Source organism: Microplitis mediator, chromosome 11, assembly GCF_029852145.1.
Source record: "Microplitis mediator isolate UGA2020A chromosome 11, iyMicMedi2.1, whole genome shotgun sequence".
Classification (NCBI taxonomy): Eukaryota; Metazoa; Arthropoda; class Insecta; order Hymenoptera; family Braconidae; genus Microplitis; species Microplitis mediator.
Genome location: NC_079979.1, coordinates 13,170,100 through 13,190,672, shown reverse-complemented (window position 1 = coordinate 13,190,672; position 20,573 = coordinate 13,170,100). Strand labels below are relative to the sequence as shown.

Sequence of the window (20,573 nt, the reverse complement as noted above, 5' to 3'; positions counted from 1 at the left end):
TTCTGAAAAAATTATTTTTTTATATTTTTCGGCCGTTTTTCTATGTCAGAGGCAAATTTGGTCACTAAAAATTTATAAAAATTAAATTTTTTTTTTAGTTGAAAAATTTTTGACATAAAGTAAAACTATAGAATTGATTTTTTTTTTTATTAAATAACAATTAGTAATTAAGGTAATCGAGAGTGAACGATTTATTACACTTTAAAAATTTTTTTTCGAGTAATATAAAACCAAAAATAGTTGTCAAGAGAAAGAAATACATTCTTAGTGATAAAAACAACTTAAAAAAAAAATAAACGAAAAAAAAAATTTTTTTATCACTTTTTTGAGGGGGGCCGCTCTGCCCCACAAAAAAAAAATTTTTTTTCAGAATTTTGGCAAAATGTCCATAAATTTGTTCGAAATAGGACAAAAGTAAAGTGATCTTATGGTTGAAAGCCACAAAAAATAATAATTGGCTTAGGGGGGGCCGCTCTGCCCCATCCTCCCCTATAGATTTATTGAGCCGCCAGAAATTATGGCAGGAAAAATTAGTAGCATTGTGCCCTCGGCATTGTAGTACGGGTCTTAGGGCCATACTGTTTTGCCGTACTATACATTATAGTAAAATAATGCTGTAATTCTGGGACTTGTTGTAATACTGCCTTGAAATATTTCACATATTATTTTAGTATCTGTCTTGCGACCATACAAACATGGCGTTGTACGCCATGCATTTCCTACCGTGCAATCAACATTTGTGTGACATTGTCTGATTTACTATTTTTAACCTTTGAGTGTAACATTAAAAATTGTGTGCACATTATGTACGCATGCAACTAGAAGAAGACAAAGTAAGCTAGGATGCGTCAAGACAATTGACGAATCCAAAAATGAAAACCAAAATTTTTTTTTTTCGAAAATGAATTGTAATAGTACTTATTTATTTCTTTATTTCAATGTATAGAATACAAGAGTATCTTTTTACATTTTCACACTGATAGAAGGATTTTTTTGTATTTAAAAAGATTTGTTAATATTTAATAAATAATTTATTAGAGGATAGGTCCTTAACAAATATTTATTAACAGTTTATAAATCATTTATTAGCAGCGATTTTTTTGTGCTAACCAAATATTTATTACTATTTAACAAATGATTTATTAACATATAGAAAATGATTTATTAATATTTAATAAATCATTTATTAGTATTTACACACTGGATTATGAATATTTAAAAAATTCCTCTTATTATTTTTAGAAAAGTTTTAGTGTTAAAAAAGTTTACAATTAATTTTTTTTTTTATTGCAAGCAAGTATTTGGTGGTAATTCATCCTTTACATTAATCTTCTCGTAATGGGAAATCTGTAAACAAAATAAAATTATTTATCAATAATAAAATTATTTGAAATAACTTTTTGAGAATAATGAATTGAATTTAAAAAAATAATTAGTTGTAAAATAAAAAAGAAACCTACATATTCATTATATTTTTTATTTAAACGAAGTCATAAACCAACACTAGGGATTATTTCTTTTTGGGTCTCTTCTCGAGTTTTAGTAAGGAATTCACCAAGGATTTCAAAGTCAGTTGTATGGTTTACTAGAGTGGGAATACAAAAGTAAATTCATAAATTTAGTGTTAATTTTAGAAACGGAATATAAAAAATAAAATAGGATGACAAGACAATGAATAGGTTAAGTACTGATGCTACTGAATATACCTTATATGTAACTGTCAACTTACCACAAAAAATCGAGTATAACTCACTTAAATCCCACGATTGTAGCAAAGCTTCCATTTTATTAATTGTTTTCCACAAAGTGTAAAATAAAAAGCAACTTATCGTATGACAATCGCAAATAGAGCTAGTTATTCAGCGGGTTATGACGCGCAATAAAAAAAAGGCGCGGAGTCGTATGTCGTATCTACCATGACGCGCACGCACACACGAGTATTCTGTTATGTATATGCATATATATTTTTTTACAACTACGCGTTAAGTATAGCCATCTATCAACACCGACCACCAACAAAATATTTTTTAACTATTAACAAATCTTATTTGGTGGAAATAAATATTTTTTTCAATATATTAAAGCTTCTTAATAGTTACAAAAATTTTGTTCTCATAAAAAATAGATTTTGTTAATACTAACGAATATTGTTAATAGTAAAAAAATATTTTTTCCACCCAAAAAAATATCTGAAAAAGATTTTAATAAATTGATTTATTAAATACAAACAAATCCTTCTATCAGTGCACCTTTAAATCGCAAACTGCTTCTTTATTGGGCGGCTGTGGCCCGACTTGTGCTTGTACTGTACTGCATCATTACAGTGATGCTCTACAACCTCCCTTGTGCAATGGAGTACAGTGGTGTAGGAAAACCACAGAAAAAACCTAGCCAGTACAGTTTCGGTTTAGGTGAGGCTCTAATGATCCGTGAAATTCCTATTTTACCGATCACTAACTCTTTATCCCACGCCTAACGGTCAGAGACCTTCGTTCGAACCCGGCGCGTGGCTAAACGGCCACCCAACCAAGCAGCAATCCAGTTCGATGCTACTTAACTTTGGTATATAGTAATTTAGCAGTTTGTCTTAGATGTGTAATAACTTTGTATATTTTATTGTAATATTGAGTAAAAAAAAATAAATACTATCAAATAAAACTATTTCATTCTTCATACAAAAACGAATTCTAGGTATTTATAATAGGTATTCTCTCCTGCGTTTCCGATTTGGATAAATAATATTTGTACACTGAAAAAAGCGATCGCTACCCGGGAAAAACGGATTAGATCTGACCATATATAAAAAGATCTGGCCAGATCTGCCTTAGCAGATCTGGCCAGATCTTTAAATTGTCTCTATCTGACGAGATCTGGCCAGATATAATCAGATCTGGCCAGATATAACTAAAAAATAATCTTTTCAGATCTGACCAGATATAACGAAAAATTAATCTTATTAGATCTGGTCATATCTGGTCATATCTGGTCAGATCTTTAAATTGTCTCTATCTGACGAGATCTGGCCAGATATAATCAGATCTGACCAGATGTATTCAAACAGATCTCTACCTAGATCTTTCAGTTGCTATTTTTTTTATTATTATCCTAGATAAATTTTAAATGTTTATGTATAAAATCCAGATGCTATTATGGATTAGGAAAGATAATTATTGTTAATTAGATATGTCTTTTATTCTCATTCTACGCTTGAGATAACATTTTTAAACATACACTTATATTAAAAATTCCTAAACTTAAATTGTATTAATGAAAGTAATACGAGCTAAACTTGTTTACACGTCAATAAATTTGACCAATGTGAGATCTTTGAGTTATAGCTCAATCTCAATATATTTTAAACTTAAATAAATAACTTTATTATTAAATTTACTTAAATTATTTAATTCAATCATTAAACATTTTACACACTTATCATAGGTCAATATAAAAATTAACATATATATTAAAATATAATTTGTATTGTAGTAATAGACAATAATTAGTCAGCAATTTTTTTAGGCTTCAATTTAATAATTTATAGTAAATTTAATAATTACGTTCAAAATAACTGTTTTAAACATATGAATAAAGATAGTAAAAAAAATTGTTTACGCGTCAACAAATTTGACCAGTGCGAGACTTTGAGTCACTACTCAATTTAGAAACTTTTTAATCTCAGAATGTTTAAATAAAAATAATAAAAAAAAATTCTTTTAAAGAATTAAAGACCCATTGTTATTCATCCTTTATATGATTTACTATAATATATGCATAACTACTTAATCAGATCTGATCGAATCTGATGCTGTTGACAACTTCGATATAGTTATATCTGGCCAGATATGATAAGACCTTTTCATGTCTAATGTATTTTGCAATCCAGATATAGTTATATCTGTTTAGATCTGGCCAGATATGATAAGACCTTTTCATGACTAATGTATTTTGCAATCCAGATATAGTTATAACTGTTTAGATCTGATCAGATATGACTAGATCTGATCATGTCTGATGTATTTTTCAACTCAGATATAGTTATATTTGTTTAGATCTGATCAGATATGACTAGATCTGTTCATGTCTGATGAATTTTTCAACCCAGATATAGTTATATCTGTTTAGATCTGATCAGATATAACTAGATCTGATTATATCTCAAATCCCATATCTAACCAGATATAAATAGATCTGATCAGATATAATTAGATCTGACCAGATATAATTATATCTGGTCCGATCTAATCCGTTTTTCCCGGGTAGCTGCTATAAAAAATACTCGCAAGCAGTTAGGGTTTATTTTTTTCTTCGTAGATGATTCACACTGTTTATGTTAAAAATATTAAAATTATCGTGATAAAACGGCGTGCCCTGACGAGCGAAGGGTGGCAAAACCGCGAGACGGGCGGAGGGTTAATCAAAGAAAAATGAGTTAAATTCATGATCGATGCTAATCTATTTCTAACATCATTTTTTGGTGCTATGAAAATAACAGATTTAATTTAATCATCAACATTAAATAGTTTCGGTTAGTTTACGTATACAAAAAAAGTATTATTATGTCAATTATTGAATTTACAGCAACATACAATCGTCAATTACAAAAAAATCAATTAAAATATTACATTGCATGGTTGCATTATCAACTGTCGTGTTGATTTCTACTTCAGTTAGCAACCGTCCCTTGAGGTGTTTTTATCATTTTTGCGGAGCTTTCAAACATCGTTTTTTTCTATTATTCGCTGCAAAATTTTCCTATCTAAATTAAACATATTTCAAAATTATTAATATTATTATTATTATCGAGATTTTTTTTCCTCTACAGTGATCTATATAAGAACTTTGTTTTTTAGATATAAATTTAATTATCGATTTAATTTCTATGTTGGTTTAAAATATACATGTGATTTGAGTAAAAACATTTGAAAATATGAAGCAGATTATTTTGATCGTCAGCTCAATATTCATTGCATTTGTTTATGGTCAAAATACAATATTGAAAACACAGAGTATACCTCACTCCAACTTGCTCTACAATGATGTGGTAATTATTTCGAAATTTTATTATAATTATTGCTATTAATTTATTTCGAAATTTCACCATAGAAAAAATTACTTGGAAACTGTTTTCTGAACCATACGAATCCTATAATATCTGATAAACAATTCAGTGACATCTTACATGACACCTTAGAGGAATCAGAGTTATCACCATCAGTTATACTGATCAATGAAGATTTCCAATCAAAACCGCCCTGACCCCTATTTCTACCGACATACCCCAGCTATATATTGTCGGGAGATTCGCCGCAGAAACTGAAATCTATTCTCAAACAATTAAAGTCATCACAATGGTGGAGTATAGAATCCATTTGCATGGCTGTCGATCTTGGAACAAACTCGTGCGAAAATGCCCAAACATCTCTTCAAGTTTTATGGGAAATGAATTTGTTATCTTCATTTTACGTGTGTATCAAAAATGATTTGATGATTTACATGTTCAACCCTTTCACTAATAGAGCACCGAAACCATGGACAGAAGTGAAAATTGGGAACAAAGAATCCGATGATCCCTGGACACTTTACAGTCAACCGTACTCGGAAGGTAACTTTAATCACAAAATTAATCGCAAAATTAAATAATAGATCTGACGGATTTCGTTTTATAGATCAAGAATTCCGTGAAAGCTTGTTTTTCGACAAAACAAAGAAACTTGACGGCTACAAAATAAATGCTGTCACGAATACTTTGCAAAACAAAACGTGGGAGCCTCATAGGATTTACAATCTAACGACTATCAAAGACAAAGTTACACCATTTCAAATTCCAATGTTTACATCAATTTTTTCCTGCATGAATGTAACGCCACTGATTTATTTGGATTTACCAGGTGCGCCAGTATCCTCCAAAGAAGTCGGTTTTGTGAAAGGTTTAATAAACGGATCCTATGATATTGCTTTGGCTGGGCGTCCCGTGGGAGATGATTACAATGTTTCATATATGTTTCTAATGAGGGATGTAGGACTCGTGATATTGACTCAACATCGTAAATTTTTAACTCCGTTCGAAAAAATTCGTCGCTATTACAGCATCGGTGTTATATTACTCTCTAGTCTCGTTCTTGCAATGACATCACTATTGATAACTATTTATTACAAACGAAATTTTGTAGAGGCTTCTACAGAAGTTCTGAGAATGGCTCTCAGCTCTAGTATAAACATACCGCTTATCACTTTTCCAATCAGAATCTACTTTTTCGGCGTTTTATTACTGATATTAATTATCAATGCGACATTCCAAGGACACATATCATTATTTCTAACAAAACCTGAACGTATAACCGTTGATAGTTTGGCCATCTCACATGAGTTAGGGTACAAAATTTATATACCCCGTATATTTTTGAAATCGTCTATTTCTATGAGACGTTATATAAGCGCTGAACCTAGTATCGATTGCTCACAGCGCGTTCTGAACGATCCCAATGTTGCTTGTATTGGATACTTCAATCGTTTATTATCGGTCGCGAATAATAATGACTCTTTACATATCTCACCGGTAATAGATAGTTTTTCGGGTCTACTTTTGATTCGCGACGATTGGCCGTTAAAAAGTAAAGGTGATGACATTCTACGAAAACACACAGAATTCGGACTGTATCATTTTTGGGATTATCAATTAAATATAGATCCGTTACTAAAACTACAGTCGAAAGAATTATTATTAACCGAAGCGCGTTATCGTCCAATTAAATTTGAGGATGTAGATTTTGCTTTTATAATATTTGGAATCTGTCTGGTGCCTGCAGCAATTGTTTTCATTTTTGAGATCTATTATGGATATTATATATATTGCGATTAATTTTCAACATTTGTGTGACATTGTCTGATTTACTATTTTTAACCTTTGAGTGCAGCACTATAAATTGTGTGTTTGTTCACACGATACATTATGTACGCATGCAACTAAAATAAGCCAAGGTAACCTAGGAAGCGCAGACAATTGGCGGGTATAGAAATGAAAACTGAAATTTTGTTTTCAAAAATAACTTGAAATAGTAATTTATCAGTTAATATTCATTTTCAATAAGCTTCAGGTGCCTGAAAATAATTTTACCAGAGATTTTTTTTTGTCTTAGATGTGTGACAACCTTGTATGATTGTTCATAATATTGAGTCAAATAAATAAATACTATCAAATAAAATGTGTCTCATGCTTCATACAAAAATGAATTCTAGGTATTTGAAATTGGTATTCTCATTTGTGCTTTTCGACCTCTATGAATAATATTTGTACACTAAAATAATAATCACTAGCAGTTGGCGATTATTTTTTTTAGTGTAGATGATTCACACTGATTATTTTATATTTGGTTTTATTCTGCATTAACAGAAAAATCAAAGTTCAACTTATCTCGGTGGTGAATTTGTACCGGTAAAATAATTAGCTCCTGATAAACGTAAAAATGGCAAACTTTTCCCTTCGAATTTTTTGGTGAAAAGAGACTACAGAGAATATGGATCCGTCTTGCCCCTTTCCTTCCTATGTATATGAGGATTGTTGTTGTATTTATAATTACCCTGTTTGTTATCATTATTTCCACTATTGATTTTACTTCACACGCATTCGTTAAATAAAATAGAATGTATTGAAACATAAAATGAAATGAAAAGTATTACTTGACGTGTTTATTTCTACTTTAGTAGGCGATGATTCAGTAAAGTGTTTCCATCATTTTTGTGAAGCTTTCAAAGATTGTTTGTTTTGACAATTCGCAGCAGTATTCTCTTTTGATTAAGAATAATGACCATCATCATTTCCGACAAATTATTGTAATAATTAATAGTGCGAATCATAAAAAAAAATTTAAATATGAGACCGGTTATTTTAATCATCAGCTCAGTGCTGAGTGCATTTGTTTTCTGTGAAATCAAAATATTGAAAACCCAGACTACACGACACTCAAGTTCAATTGATGATCAACTAGTAAGTATTTCATATTATAAATATAACCAATATGGTATTTATACATGACAGGTAAAAAATTTTATTACAGAAAAAATTACTTAGAACTTGTTTTTTGAATCATACAAATCCTATAATAACCGATGAAAAGTTCAATGAAATGATTTATGAAGCCATAGAGGAATCACAACTATCAACATCAGTCCTGCTGATCAATGAAGATCTCGGATCGAAACTTCCCAAACCTCTATTTCTACCGACATACCCCAGCTATATATTGTCAGGAGATTCGCCGCAGAAACTAAAATCTATTCTCAAAGAATTGAAGTCATCGCAATGGTGGAGTATAGAATTCATTTTCATGGCGGTGGATTTGGGAACAAACTCGTGTAAAAATGCCCAAACATCTCTTCAAGTTTTATGGAAAATGAATTTGTTGTCTTCATTTTACGTGTGTATCAAAAATGATTTGATGATTTTCATGTTTAACCCTTTCACCAATAGAGCACCGGAATCATTGACAGAAGTAGAAATTGGGAACAAAGAATCCGATGATCCGTGGACACTCTACAGCCAACCGTATTCGGAAGGTAACTTTAGCCACAACATTAATCACAAAACGAAATAATAGATCTCATGAGTTTTGTTTTATAGATCACGAATTCTGTGAGAGTTTGTTTTTCGACAAAACGAAGAAACTTGTCGGCTACAGAATAAATGCTGTCACGAATACTTTGCGAAACAAAACGTGGGAGCCTAATAGGATTTACAATCTAACGACTATCAAAGACAAAATTTCATCATATCAAAATCATTTGTTTGCATCAATTTTTTCCGGCATGAATGTAACGCCACTGATTTATTTCGATTTACCAGGTGCGCCAGTATCCTCCAAAGAAACCGGTTTTGTAAAAGGTTTAATAAACGGATCCTATGATATTGCTTCGGCTGGGCACCCCGTGGGAGATGATTACAATGTTTCATATATGTTTCTTATGAGGGATGTAGGACTCGTGATATTGACTCAACATCGTAAATTTTTAACTCCGTTCGAAAAAATTCGTCGCTATTGCAGCATCGGTGTTATATTACTCTCTAGTCTCGTTCTTGCAATGACATCACTATTGATAACTATTTATTACAAGCGAAATTTCCTAGAGGCTTCGACAGAAGTTTTGAGAATGGCTCTAAGTTCCAGTATAGATATACCGTTAATTACTTTTCCAATCAGAGTATACTTTTTCGGCGTTTTATTACTGATATTAATTATCAATGCGACATTCCAAGGACACATAGCATTGTTTCTAACAAAACCTGAACGTATAACCGTTGATAGTTTGGTCAGCTTACATGAGTTCGGGTACAAAATTTATATACCCCGTATATTTTTGAAGTCGCCTATTTTTATGAAACGTTATATTAACGCTGAACCTAGTATCGATTGCTCACAGCGCGTTCTAGCGATCCCAATGTTGCTTGTCTTGGGTACTTCAATAGTTTATTAGCGATCACGAATGATAATGACTCTTCACACATCTCACCGGTAATAGATCGTTTTCCGGCTTTACTTCTGATTCGCGACGATTGGCCGTTAAAAAATAAAGGTGATGACATTCTACGAAAACACACAGAATTCGGACTGTATGATTTTTGGGATCATCAATTAAATATAGATCCGTTACTAAAACTACGTTCGAAAGAATTATTATTGACCGAAGCGCGTAATCGCCCAATTAAATTTGAGGATGTAGATTTTGCTTTTATAATATTTGGAATCTGTCTGGTGCCTGCAGCAATCGTTTTCTTTTTTGAGATGTATTATGGATATTATGTATATTGCAATTAATACACGGTAAGGAATATTTTGCGGATATCACTATGCTAGTATGGGCGTGAACGCTATTCTGTACGGTATCAAAGACTTTCATAGGTTTGAAAATTGCATGCATAGGTGATTTAACCATTGCGGGGATAGTATCAGTGGCGATAGTTGTCGTGGACGCCGCAATGTCAGTATGGCCGTCAGGCCCTGTGTTGCCGTATCTACATTGCTTCTGGCCGACAAACCTAGTCTAACTACATCTATATAGTTTTGGTGATAATACGATAGTAGGGGAGAGTGGGGCAGAGCGGCCCCCCTGGAATTTTGATAAAAAAAAAAATTTTTTTTTTTTTCGACTAATTACTATAAATTCGATATGTTTGCACATTTTTAGCCCTACGCATGTAGGGCATTTGGGGCAAAATGGACGAGCCCAAAATTTTGAAAAAGTGATTTTTTCATATTTTTATCGTCAAATTATAAAAAAATTATTATAATTCCACATTTCTAGCCCTACGCATAACACTTGGGGCAAAATGGACCAGCCGAAATTTCTGAAAAAATTATTTTTTTATATTTTTCGGCCGTTTTTCTATGTCAGAGGCAAATTTGGTCACTAAAAATTTATAAAAATTAAATTTTTTTTTTAGTTGAAAAATTTTTGACATAAAGTAAAACTATAGAATTGATTTTTTTTTTTATTAAATAACAATTAGTAATTAAGGTAATCGAGAGTGAACGATTTATTACACTTTAAAAATTTTTTTTCGAGTAATATAAAACCAAAAATAGTTGTCAAGAGAAAGAAATACATTCTTAGTGATAAAAACAACTTAAAAAAAAAATAAACGAAAAAAAAAATTTTTTTATCACTTTTTTGAGGGGGGCCGCTCTGCCCCACAAAAAAAAAATTTTTTTTCAGAATTTTGGCAAAATGTCCATAAATTTGTTCGAAATAGGACAAAAGTAAAGTGATCTTATGGTTGAAAGCCACAAAAAATAATAATTGGCTTAGGGGGGGCCGCTCTGCCCCATCCTCCCCTATAGATTTATTGAGCCGCCAGAAATTATGGCAGGAAAAATTAGTAGCATTGTGCCCTCGGCATTGTAGTACGGGTCTTAGGGCCATACTGTTTTGCCGTACTATACATTATAGTAAAATAATGCTGTAATTCTGGGACTTGTTGTAATACTGCCTTGAAATATTTCACATATTATTTTAGTATCTGTCTTGCGACCATACAAACATGGCGTTGTACGCCATGCATTTCCTACCGTGCAATCAACATTTGTGTGACATTGTCTGATTTACTATTTTTAACCTTTGAGTGTAACATTAAAAATTGTGTGCACATTATGTACGCATGCAACTAGAAGAAGACAAAGTAAGCTAGGATGCGTCAAGACAATTGACGAATCCAAAAATGAAAACCAAAATTTTTTTTTTTCGAAAATGAATTGTAATAGTACTTATTTATTTCTTTATTTCAATGTATAGAATACAAGAGTATCTTTTTACATTTTCACACTGATAGAAGGATTTTTTTGTATTTAAAAAGATTTGTTAATATTTAATAAATAATTTATTAGAGGATAGGTCCTTAACAAATATTTATTAACAGTTTATAAATCATTTATTAGCAGCGATTTTTTTGTGCTAACCAAATATTTATTACTATTTAACAAATGATTTATTAACATATAGAAAATGATTTATTAATATTTAATAAATCATTTATTAGTATTTACACACTGGATTATGAATATTTAAAAAATTCCTCTTATTATTTTTAGAAAAGTTTTAGTGTTAAAAAAGTTTACAATTAATTTTTTTTTTTATTGCAAGCAAGTATTTGGTGGTAATTCATCCTTTACATTAATCTTCTCGTAATGGGAAATCTGTAAACAAAATAAAATTATTTATCAATAATAAAATTATTTGAAATAACTTTTTGAGAATAATGAATTGAATTTAAAAAAATAATTAGTTGTAAAATAAAAAAGAAACCTACATATTCATTATATTTTTTATTTAAACGAAGTCATAAACCAACACTAGGGATTATTTCTTTTTGGGTCTCTTCTCGAGTTTTAGTAAGGAATTCACCAAGGATTTCAAAGTCAGTTGTATGGTTTACTAGAGTGGGAATACAAAAGTAAATTCATAAATTTAGTGTTAATTTTAGAAACGGAATATAAAAAATAAAATAGGATGACAAGACAATGAATAGGTTAAGTACTGATGCTACTGAATATACCTTATATGTAACTGTCAACTTACCACAAAAAATCGAGTATAACTCACTTAAATCCCACGATTGTAGCAAAGCTTCCATTTTATTAATTGTTTTCCACAAAGTGTAAAATAAAAAGCAACTTATCGTATGACAATCGCAAATAGAGCTAGTTATTCAGCGGGTTATGACGCGCAATAAAAAAAAGGCGCGGAGTCGTATGTCGTATCTACCATGACGCGCACGCACACACGAGTATTCTGTTATGTATATGCATATATATTTTTTTACAACTACGCGTTAAGTATAGCCATCTATCAACACCGACCACCAACAAAATATTTTTTAACTATTAACAAATCTTATTTGGTGGAAATAAATATTTTTTTCAATATATTAAAGCTTCTTAATAGTTACAAAAATTTTGTTCTCATAAAAAATAGATTTTGTTAATACTAACGAATATTGTTAATAGTAAAAAAATATTTTTTCCACCCAAAAAAATATCTGAAAAAGATTTTAATAAATTGATTTATTAAATACAAACAAATCCTTCTATCAGTGCACCTTTAAATCGCAAACTGCTTCTTTATTGGGCGGCTGTGGCCCGACTTGTGCTTGTACTGTACTGCATCATTACAGTGATGCTCTACAACCTCCCTTGTGCAATGGAGTACAGTGGTGTAGGAAAACCACAGAAAAAACCTAGCCAGTACAGTTTCGGTTTAGGTGAGGCTCTAATGATCCGTGAAATTCCTATTTTACCGATCACTAACTCTTTATCCCACGCCTAACGGTCAGAGACCTTCGTTCGAACCCGGCGCGTGGCTAAACGGCCACCCAACCAAGCAGCAATCCAGTTCGATGCTACTTAACTTTGGTATATAGTAATTTAGCAGTTTGTCTTAGATGTGTAATAACTTTGTATATTTTATTGTAATATTGAGTAAAAAAAAATAAATACTATCAAATAAAACTATTTCATTCTTCATACAAAAACGAATTCTAGGTATTTATAATAGGTATTCTCTCCTGCGTTTCCGATTTGGATAAATAATATTTGTACACTGAAAAAAGCGATCGCTACCCGGGAAAAACGGATTAGATCTGACCATATATAAAAAGATCTGGCCAGATCTGCCTTAGCAGATCTGGCCAGATCTTTAAATTGTCTCTATCTGACGAGATCTGGCCAGATATAATCAGATCTGGCCAGATATAACTAAAAAATAATCTTTTCAGATCTGACCAGATATAACGAAAAATTAATCTTATTAGATCTGGTCATATCTGGTCATATCTGGTCAGATCTTTAAATTGTCTCTATCTGACGAGATCTGGCCAGATATAATCAGATCTGACCAGATGTATTCAAACAGATCTCTACCTAGATCTTTCAGTTGCTATTTTTTTTATTATTATCCTAGATAAATTTTAAATGTTTATGTATAAAATCCAGATGCTATTATGGATTAGGAAAGATAATTATTGTTAATTAGATATGTCTTTTATTCTCATTCTACGCTTGAGATAACATTTTTAAACATACACTTATATTAAAAATTCCTAAACTTAAATTGTATTAATGAAAGTAATACGAGCTAAACTTGTTTACACGTCAATAAATTTGACCAATGTGAGATCTTTGAGTTATAGCTCAATCTCAATATATTTTAAACTTAAATAAATAACTTTATTATTAAATTTACTTAAATTATTTAATTCAATCATTAAACATTTTACACACTTATCATAGGTCAATATAAAAATTAACATATATATTAAAATATAATTTGTATTGTAGTAATAGACAATAATTAGTCAGCAATTTTTTTAGGCTTCAATTTAATAATTTATAGTAAATTTAATAATTACGTTCAAAATAACTGTTTTAAACATATGAATAAAGATAGTAAAAAAAATTGTTTACGCGTCAACAAATTTGACCAGTGCGAGACTTTGAGTCACTACTCAATTTAGAAACTTTTTAATCTCAGAATGTTTAAATAAAAATAATAAAAAAAAATTCTTTTAAAGAATTAAAGACCCATTGTTATTCATCCTTTATATGATTTACTATAATATATGCATAACTACTTAATCAGATCTGATCGAATCTGATGCTGTTGACAACTTCGATATAGTTATATCTGGCCAGATATGATAAGACCTTTTCATGTCTAATGTATTTTGCAATCCAGATATAGTTATATCTGTTTAGATCTGGCCAGATATGATAAGACCTTTTCATGACTAATGTATTTTGCAATCCAGATATAGTTATAACTGTTTAGATCTGATCAGATATGACTAGATCTGATCATGTCTGATGTATTTTTCAACTCAGATATAGTTATATTTGTTTAGATCTGATCAGATATGACTAGATCTGTTCATGTCTGATGAATTTTTCAACCCAGATATAGTTATATCTGTTTAGATCTGATCAGATATAACTAGATCTGATTATATCTCAAATCCCATATCTAACCAGATATAAATAGATCTGATCAGATATAATTAGATCTGACCAGATATAATTATATCTGGTCCGATCTAATCCGTTTTTCCCGGGTAGCTGCTATAAAAAATACTCGCAAGCAGTTAGGGTTTATTTTTTTCTTCGTAGATGATTCACACTGTTTATGTTAAAAATATTAAAATTATCGTGATAAAACGGCGTGCCCTGACGAGCGAAGGGTGGCAAAACCGCGAGACGGGCGGAGGGTTAATCAAAGAAAAATGAGTTAAATTCATGATCGATGCTAATCTATTTCTAACATCATTTTTTGGTGCTATGAAAATAACAGATTTAATTTAATCATCAACATTAAATAGTTTCGGTTAGTTTACGTATACAAAAAAAGTATTATTATGTCAATTATTGAATTTACAGCAACATACAATCGTCAATTACAAAAAAATCAATTAAAATATTACATTGCATGGTTGCATTATCAACTGTCGTGTTGATTTCTACTTCAGTTAGCAACCGTCCCTTGAGGTGTTTTTATCATTTTTGCGGAGCTTTCAAACATCGTTTTTTTCTATTATTCGCTGCAAAATTTTCCTATCTAAATTAAACATATTTCAAAATTATTAATATTATTATTATTATCGAGATTTTTTTTCCTCTACAGTGATCTATATAAGAACTTTGTTTTTTAGATATAAATTTAATTATCGATTTAATTTCTATGTTGGTTTAAAATATACATGTGATTTGAGTAAAAACATTTGAAAATATGAAGCAGATTATTTTGATCGTCAGCTCAATATTCATTGCATTTGTTTATGGTCAAAATACAATATTGAAAACACAGAGTATACCTCACTCCAACTTGCTCTACAATGATGTGGTAATTATTTCGAAATTTTATTATAATTATTGCTATTAATTTATTTCGAAATTTCACCATAGAAAAAATTACTTGGAAACTGTTTTCTGAACCATACGAATCCTATAATATCTGATAAACAATTCAGTGACATCTTACATGACACCTTAGAGGAATCAGAGTTATCACCATCAGTTATACTGATCAATGAAGATTTCCAATCAAAACCGCCCTGACCCCTATTTCTACCGACATACCCCAGCTATATATTGTCGGGAGATTCGCCGCAGAAACTGAAATCTATTCTCAAACAATTAAAGTCATCACAATGGTGGAGTATAGAATCCATTTGCATGGCTGTCGATCTTGGAACAAACTCGTGCGAAAATGCCCAAACATCTCTTCAAGTTTTATGGGAAATGAATTTGTTATCTTCATTTTACGTGTGTATCAAAAATGATTTGATGATTTACATGTTCAACCCTTTCACTAATAGAGCACCGAAACCATGGACAGAAGTGAAAATTGGGAACAAAGAATCCGATGATCCCTGGACACTTTACAGTCAACCGTACTCGGAAGGTAACTTTAATCACAAAATTAATCGCAAAATTAAATAATAGATCTGACGGATTTCGTTTTATAGATCAAGAATTCCGTGAAAGCTTGTTTTTCGACAAAACAAAGAAACTTGACGGCTACAAAATAAATGCTGTCACGAATACTTTGCAAAACAAAACGTGGGAGCCTCATAGGATTTACAATCTAACGACTATCAAAGACAAAGTTACACCATTTCAAATTCCAATGTTTACATCAATTTTTTCCTGCATGAATGTAACGCCACTGATTTATTTGGATTTACCAGGTGCGCCAGTATCCTCCAAAGAAGTCGGTTTTGTGAAAGGTTTAATAAACGGATCCTATGATATTGCTTTGGCTGGGCGTCCCGTGGGAGATGATTACAATGTTTCATATATGTTTCTAATGAGGGATGTAGGACTCGTGATATTGACTCAACATCGTAAATTTTTAACTCCGTTCGAAAAAATTCGTCGCTATTACAGCATCGGTGTTATATTACTCTCTAGTCTCGTTCTTGCAATGACATCACTATTGATAACTATTTATTACAAACGAAATTTTGTAGAGGCTTCTACAGAAGTTCTGAGAATGGCTCTCAGCTCTAGTATAAACATACCGCTTATCACTTTTCCAATCAGAATCTACTTTTTCGGCGTTTTATTACTGATATTAATTATCAATGCGACATTCCAAGGACACATATCATTATTTCTAACAAAACCTGAACGTATAACCGTTGATAGTTTGGCCATCTCACATGAGTTAGGGTACAAAATTTATATACCCCGTATATTTTTGAAATCGTCTATTTCTATGAGACGTTATATAAGCGCTGAACCTAGTATCGATTGCTCACAGCGCGTTCTGAACGATCCCAATGTTGCTTGTATTGGATACTTCAATCGTTTATTATCGGTCGCGAATAATAATGACTCTTTACATATCTCACCGGTAATAGATAGTTTTTCGGGTCTACTTTTGATTCGCGAAGATTGGCCGTTAAAAAGTAAAGGTGATGACATTCTACGAAAACACACAGAATTCGGACTGTATCATTTTTGGGATCATCAATTAAATATAGATCCGTTACTAAAACTACAGTCGAAAGAATTATTATTAACCGAAGCGCGTTATCGTCCAATTAAATTTGAGGATGTAGATTTTGCTTTTATAATATTTGGAATCTGTCTGGTGCCTGCAGCAATTGTTTTCATTTTTGAGATCTATTATGGATATTATATATATTGCGATTAATTTTCAACATTTGTGTGACATTGTCTGATTTACTATTTTTAACCTTTGAGTGCAGCACTATAAATTGTGTGTTTGTTCACACGATACATTATGTACGCATGCAACTAAAATAAGCCAAGGTAACCTAGGAAGCGCAGACAATTGGCGGGTATAGAAATGAAAACTGAAATTTTGTTTTCAAAAATAACTTGAAATAGTAATTTATCAGTTAATATTCATTTTCAATAAGCTTCAGGTGCCTGAAAATAATTTTACCAGAGATTTTTTTTTGTCTTAGATGTGTGACAACCTTGTATGATTGTTCATAATATTGAGTCAAATAAATAAATACTATCAAATAAAATGTGTCTCATGCTTCATACAAAAATGAATTCTAGGTATTTGAAATTGGTATTCTCATTTGTGCTTTTCGACCTCTATAAATAATATTTGTACACTAAAATAATAATCACTAGCAGTTGGCGATTATTTTTTTTAGTGTAGATGATTCACACTGATTATTTTATATTTGGTTTTATTCTGCATTAACAGAAAAATCAAAGTTCAACTTATCTCGGTGGTGAATTTGTACCGGTAAAATAATTAGCTCCTGATAAACGTAAAAATGGCAAACTTTTTCCTTCGAATTTTTTGGTGAAAAGAGACTACAGAGAATATGGATCCGTCTTGCCCCTTTCCTTCCTATGTATATAAGGATTGTTGTTGTATTTATAATTACCCTGTTTGTTATCATTATTTCCACTATTGATTTTACTTCACACGCATTCGTTAAATAAAATAGAATGTATTGAAACATAAAATGAAATGAAAAGTATTACTTGACGTGTTTATCTCTACTTTAGTAGGCGATGATTCAGTAAAGTGTTTCCATCATTTTTGTGAAGCTTTCAAAGATTGTTTGTTTTGACAATTCGCAGCAGTATTCTCTTTTGATTAAGAATAATGACCATCATCATTTCCGACAAATTATTGTAATAATTAATAGTGCGAATCATAAAAAAAAATTTAAATATGAGACCGGTTATTTTAATCATCAGCTCAGTGCTGAGTGCATTTGTTTTCTGTGAAATCAAAATATTGAAAACCCAGACTACACGACACTCAAGTTCAATTGATGATCAACTGGTAAGTATTTCATATTATAAATATAACCAATATGGTATTTATACATGACAGGTAAAAAATTTTATTACAGAAAAAATTACTTAGAACTTGTTTTTTGAATCATACAAATCCTATAATAACCGATGAAAAGTTCAATGAAATGATTTATGAAGCCATAGAGGAATCACAACTATCAACATCAGTCCTGCTGATCAATGAAGATCTCGGATCGAAACTTCCCAAACCTCTATTTCTACCGACATACCCCAGCTATATATTGTCAGGAGATTCGCCGCAGAAACTAAAATCTATTCTCAAAGAATTGAAGTCATCGCAATGGTGGAGTATAGAATTCATTTTCATGGCGGTGGATTTGGGAACAAACTCGTGTAAAAATGCCCAAACATCTCTTCAAGTTTTATGGAAAATGAATTAGTTGTCTTCATTTTACGTGTGTATCAAAAATGATTTGATGATTTTCATGTTTAACCCTTTCACCAATAGAGCACCGGAATCATTGACAGAAGTAGAAATTGGGAACAAAGAATCCGATGATCCGTGGACACTCTACAGCCAACCGTATTCGGAAGGTAACTTTAGCCACAACATTAATCACAAAACGAAATAATAGATCTCATGAGTTTTGTTTTATAGATCACGAATTCTGTGAGAGTTTGTTTTTCGACAAAACGAAGAAACTTGTCGGCTACAGAATAAATGCTGTCACGAATACTTTGCGAAACAAAACGTGGGAGCCTAATAGGATTTACAATCTAACGACTATCAAAGACAAAATTTCATCATATCAAAATCATTTGTTTGCATCAATTTTTTCCGGCATGAATGTAACGCCACTGATTTATTTCGATTTACCAGGTGCGCCAGTATCCTCCAAAGAAACCGGTTTTGTAAAAGGTTTGATAAACGGATCCAATGATATTGCTTCGGCTGGGCACCCCGTGGGAGATGATTACAATGTTTCATATATGTTTCTTATGAGGGATGTAGGACTCGTGATATTGACTCAACATCGTAAATTTTTAACTCCGTTCGAAAAAATTCGTCGCTATTGCAGCATCGGTGTTATATTACTCTCTAGTCTCGTTCTTGCAATGACATCACTATTGATAACTATTTATTACAAGCGAAATTTCCTAGAGGCTTCGACAGAAGTTTTGAGAATGGCTCTAAGTTCCAGTATAGATATACCGTTAATTACTTTTCCAATCAGAGTATACTTTTTCGGCGTTTTATTACTGATATTAATTATCAATGCGACATTCCAAGGACACATAGCATTGTTTCTAACAAAACCTGAACGTATAACCGTTGATAGTTTGGTCAGCTTACATGAGTTAGGGTACAAAATTTATATACCCCGTATATTTTTGAAGTCGCCTATTTTTATGAAACGTTATATTAACGCTGAACCTAGTATCGATTGCTCACAGCGCGTTCTAGCGATCCCAATGTTGCTTGTCTTGGGTACTTCAATAGTTTATTAGCGATCACGAATGATAATGACTCTTTACACATCTCACCGGTAATAGATCGTTTTCCGGCTTTACTTCTGATTCGCGACGATTGGCCGTTAAAAAATAAAGGTGATGACATTCTACGAAAACACACAGAATTCGGACTGTATGATTTTTGGGATCATCAATTAAATATAGATCCGTTACTAAAACTACGTTTGAAAGAATTATTATTGACCGAAGCGCGTAATCGCCCAATTAAATTTGAGGATGTAGATTTTGCTTTTATAATATTTGGAATCTGTCTGGTGCCTGCAGCAATCGTTTTCTTTTTTGAGATGTATTATGGATATTATGTATATTGCAATTAATACACGGTAAGGAATATTTTGCGGATATCACTATGCTAGTATGGGCGTGAACGCTATTCTGTACGGTATCAAAGACTTTCATAGGTTTGAAAATTGCATGCATAGGTGATTTAACCATTGCGGGGATAGTATCAGTGGCGATAGTTGTCGTGGACGCCGCAATGTCAGTATGGCCGTCAGGCCCTGTGTTGCCGTATCTACATTGCTTCTGGCTGACAAACCTAGTCTAACTACATCTATATAGTTTTGGTGATAATACGATAGTAGGGGAGAGTGGGGCAGAGCGGCCCCCCTGAAATTTTGATAAAAAAAAAAATTTTTTTTTTTTCGACTAATTACTATAAATTCGATATGTTTGCACATTTTTAGCCCTACGCATGTAGGGCATTTGGGGCAAAATGGACGAGCCCAAAACTTTGAAAAAGTG

The 20,573-nt window shown here is 31.7% G+C and overlaps 3 protein-coding genes and 2 long non-coding RNA genes across 5 annotated transcripts; 3 read left to right on the top strand and 2 right to left on the bottom strand.

The window, feature by feature from the left end:
- Positions 1-1,204: 1,204 nt before the first annotated feature.
- LOC130677466 (uncharacterized) lies at positions 1,205-2,258 on the bottom strand. The gene is made up of 3 exons (XR_008991606.1): positions 1,730-2,258; positions 1,461-1,585; positions 1,205-1,347 (listed from the first exon to the last, which is right to left on the bottom strand). It is a non-coding gene; the product is annotated as an uncharacterized LOC130677466 (long non-coding RNA).
- Positions 2,259-4,806: 2,548 nt separating this feature from the next.
- Positions 4,807-7,269, top strand: LOC130677425 (uncharacterized). The gene is made up of 3 exons (XM_057484184.1): positions 4,807-5,041; positions 5,104-5,602; positions 5,667-7,269. The coding sequence occupies exons 2-3, from the start codon at positions 5,374-5,376 to the stop codon at positions 6,857-6,859; spliced, it is 1,422 nt and encodes a 473-aa protein (XP_057340167.1). The 5' UTR covers positions 4,807-5,041; positions 5,104-5,373; the 3' UTR covers positions 6,860-7,269.
- An 820-nt stretch (positions 7,270-8,089) lies between these two features.
- On the top strand, positions 8,090-10,061 carry LOC130677486 (uncharacterized). Its single transcript, XM_057484253.1, has 2 exons — positions 8,090-8,553; positions 8,618-10,061. The coding sequence occupies exons 1-2, from the start codon at positions 8,124-8,126 to the stop codon at positions 9,466-9,468; spliced, it is 1,281 nt and encodes a 426-aa protein (XP_057340236.1). The 5' UTR covers positions 8,090-8,123; the 3' UTR covers positions 9,469-10,061.
- Positions 10,062-11,541: 1,480 nt separating this feature from the next.
- LOC130677467 (uncharacterized) lies at positions 11,542-12,595 on the bottom strand. Its single transcript, XR_008991607.1, has 3 exons — positions 12,067-12,595; positions 11,798-11,922; positions 11,542-11,684 (listed from the first exon to the last, which is right to left on the bottom strand). It is a non-coding gene; the product is annotated as an uncharacterized LOC130677467 (long non-coding RNA).
- Positions 12,596-15,143: 2,548 nt separating this feature from the next.
- LOC130677451 (uncharacterized) lies at positions 15,144-17,605 on the top strand. Its single transcript, XM_057484220.1, has 3 exons — positions 15,144-15,378; positions 15,441-15,939; positions 16,004-17,605. The coding sequence occupies exons 2-3, from the start codon at positions 15,711-15,713 to the stop codon at positions 17,194-17,196; spliced, it is 1,422 nt and encodes a 473-aa protein (XP_057340203.1). The 5' UTR covers positions 15,144-15,378; positions 15,441-15,710; the 3' UTR covers positions 17,197-17,605.
- Positions 17,606-20,573: the final 2,968 nt, after the last annotated feature.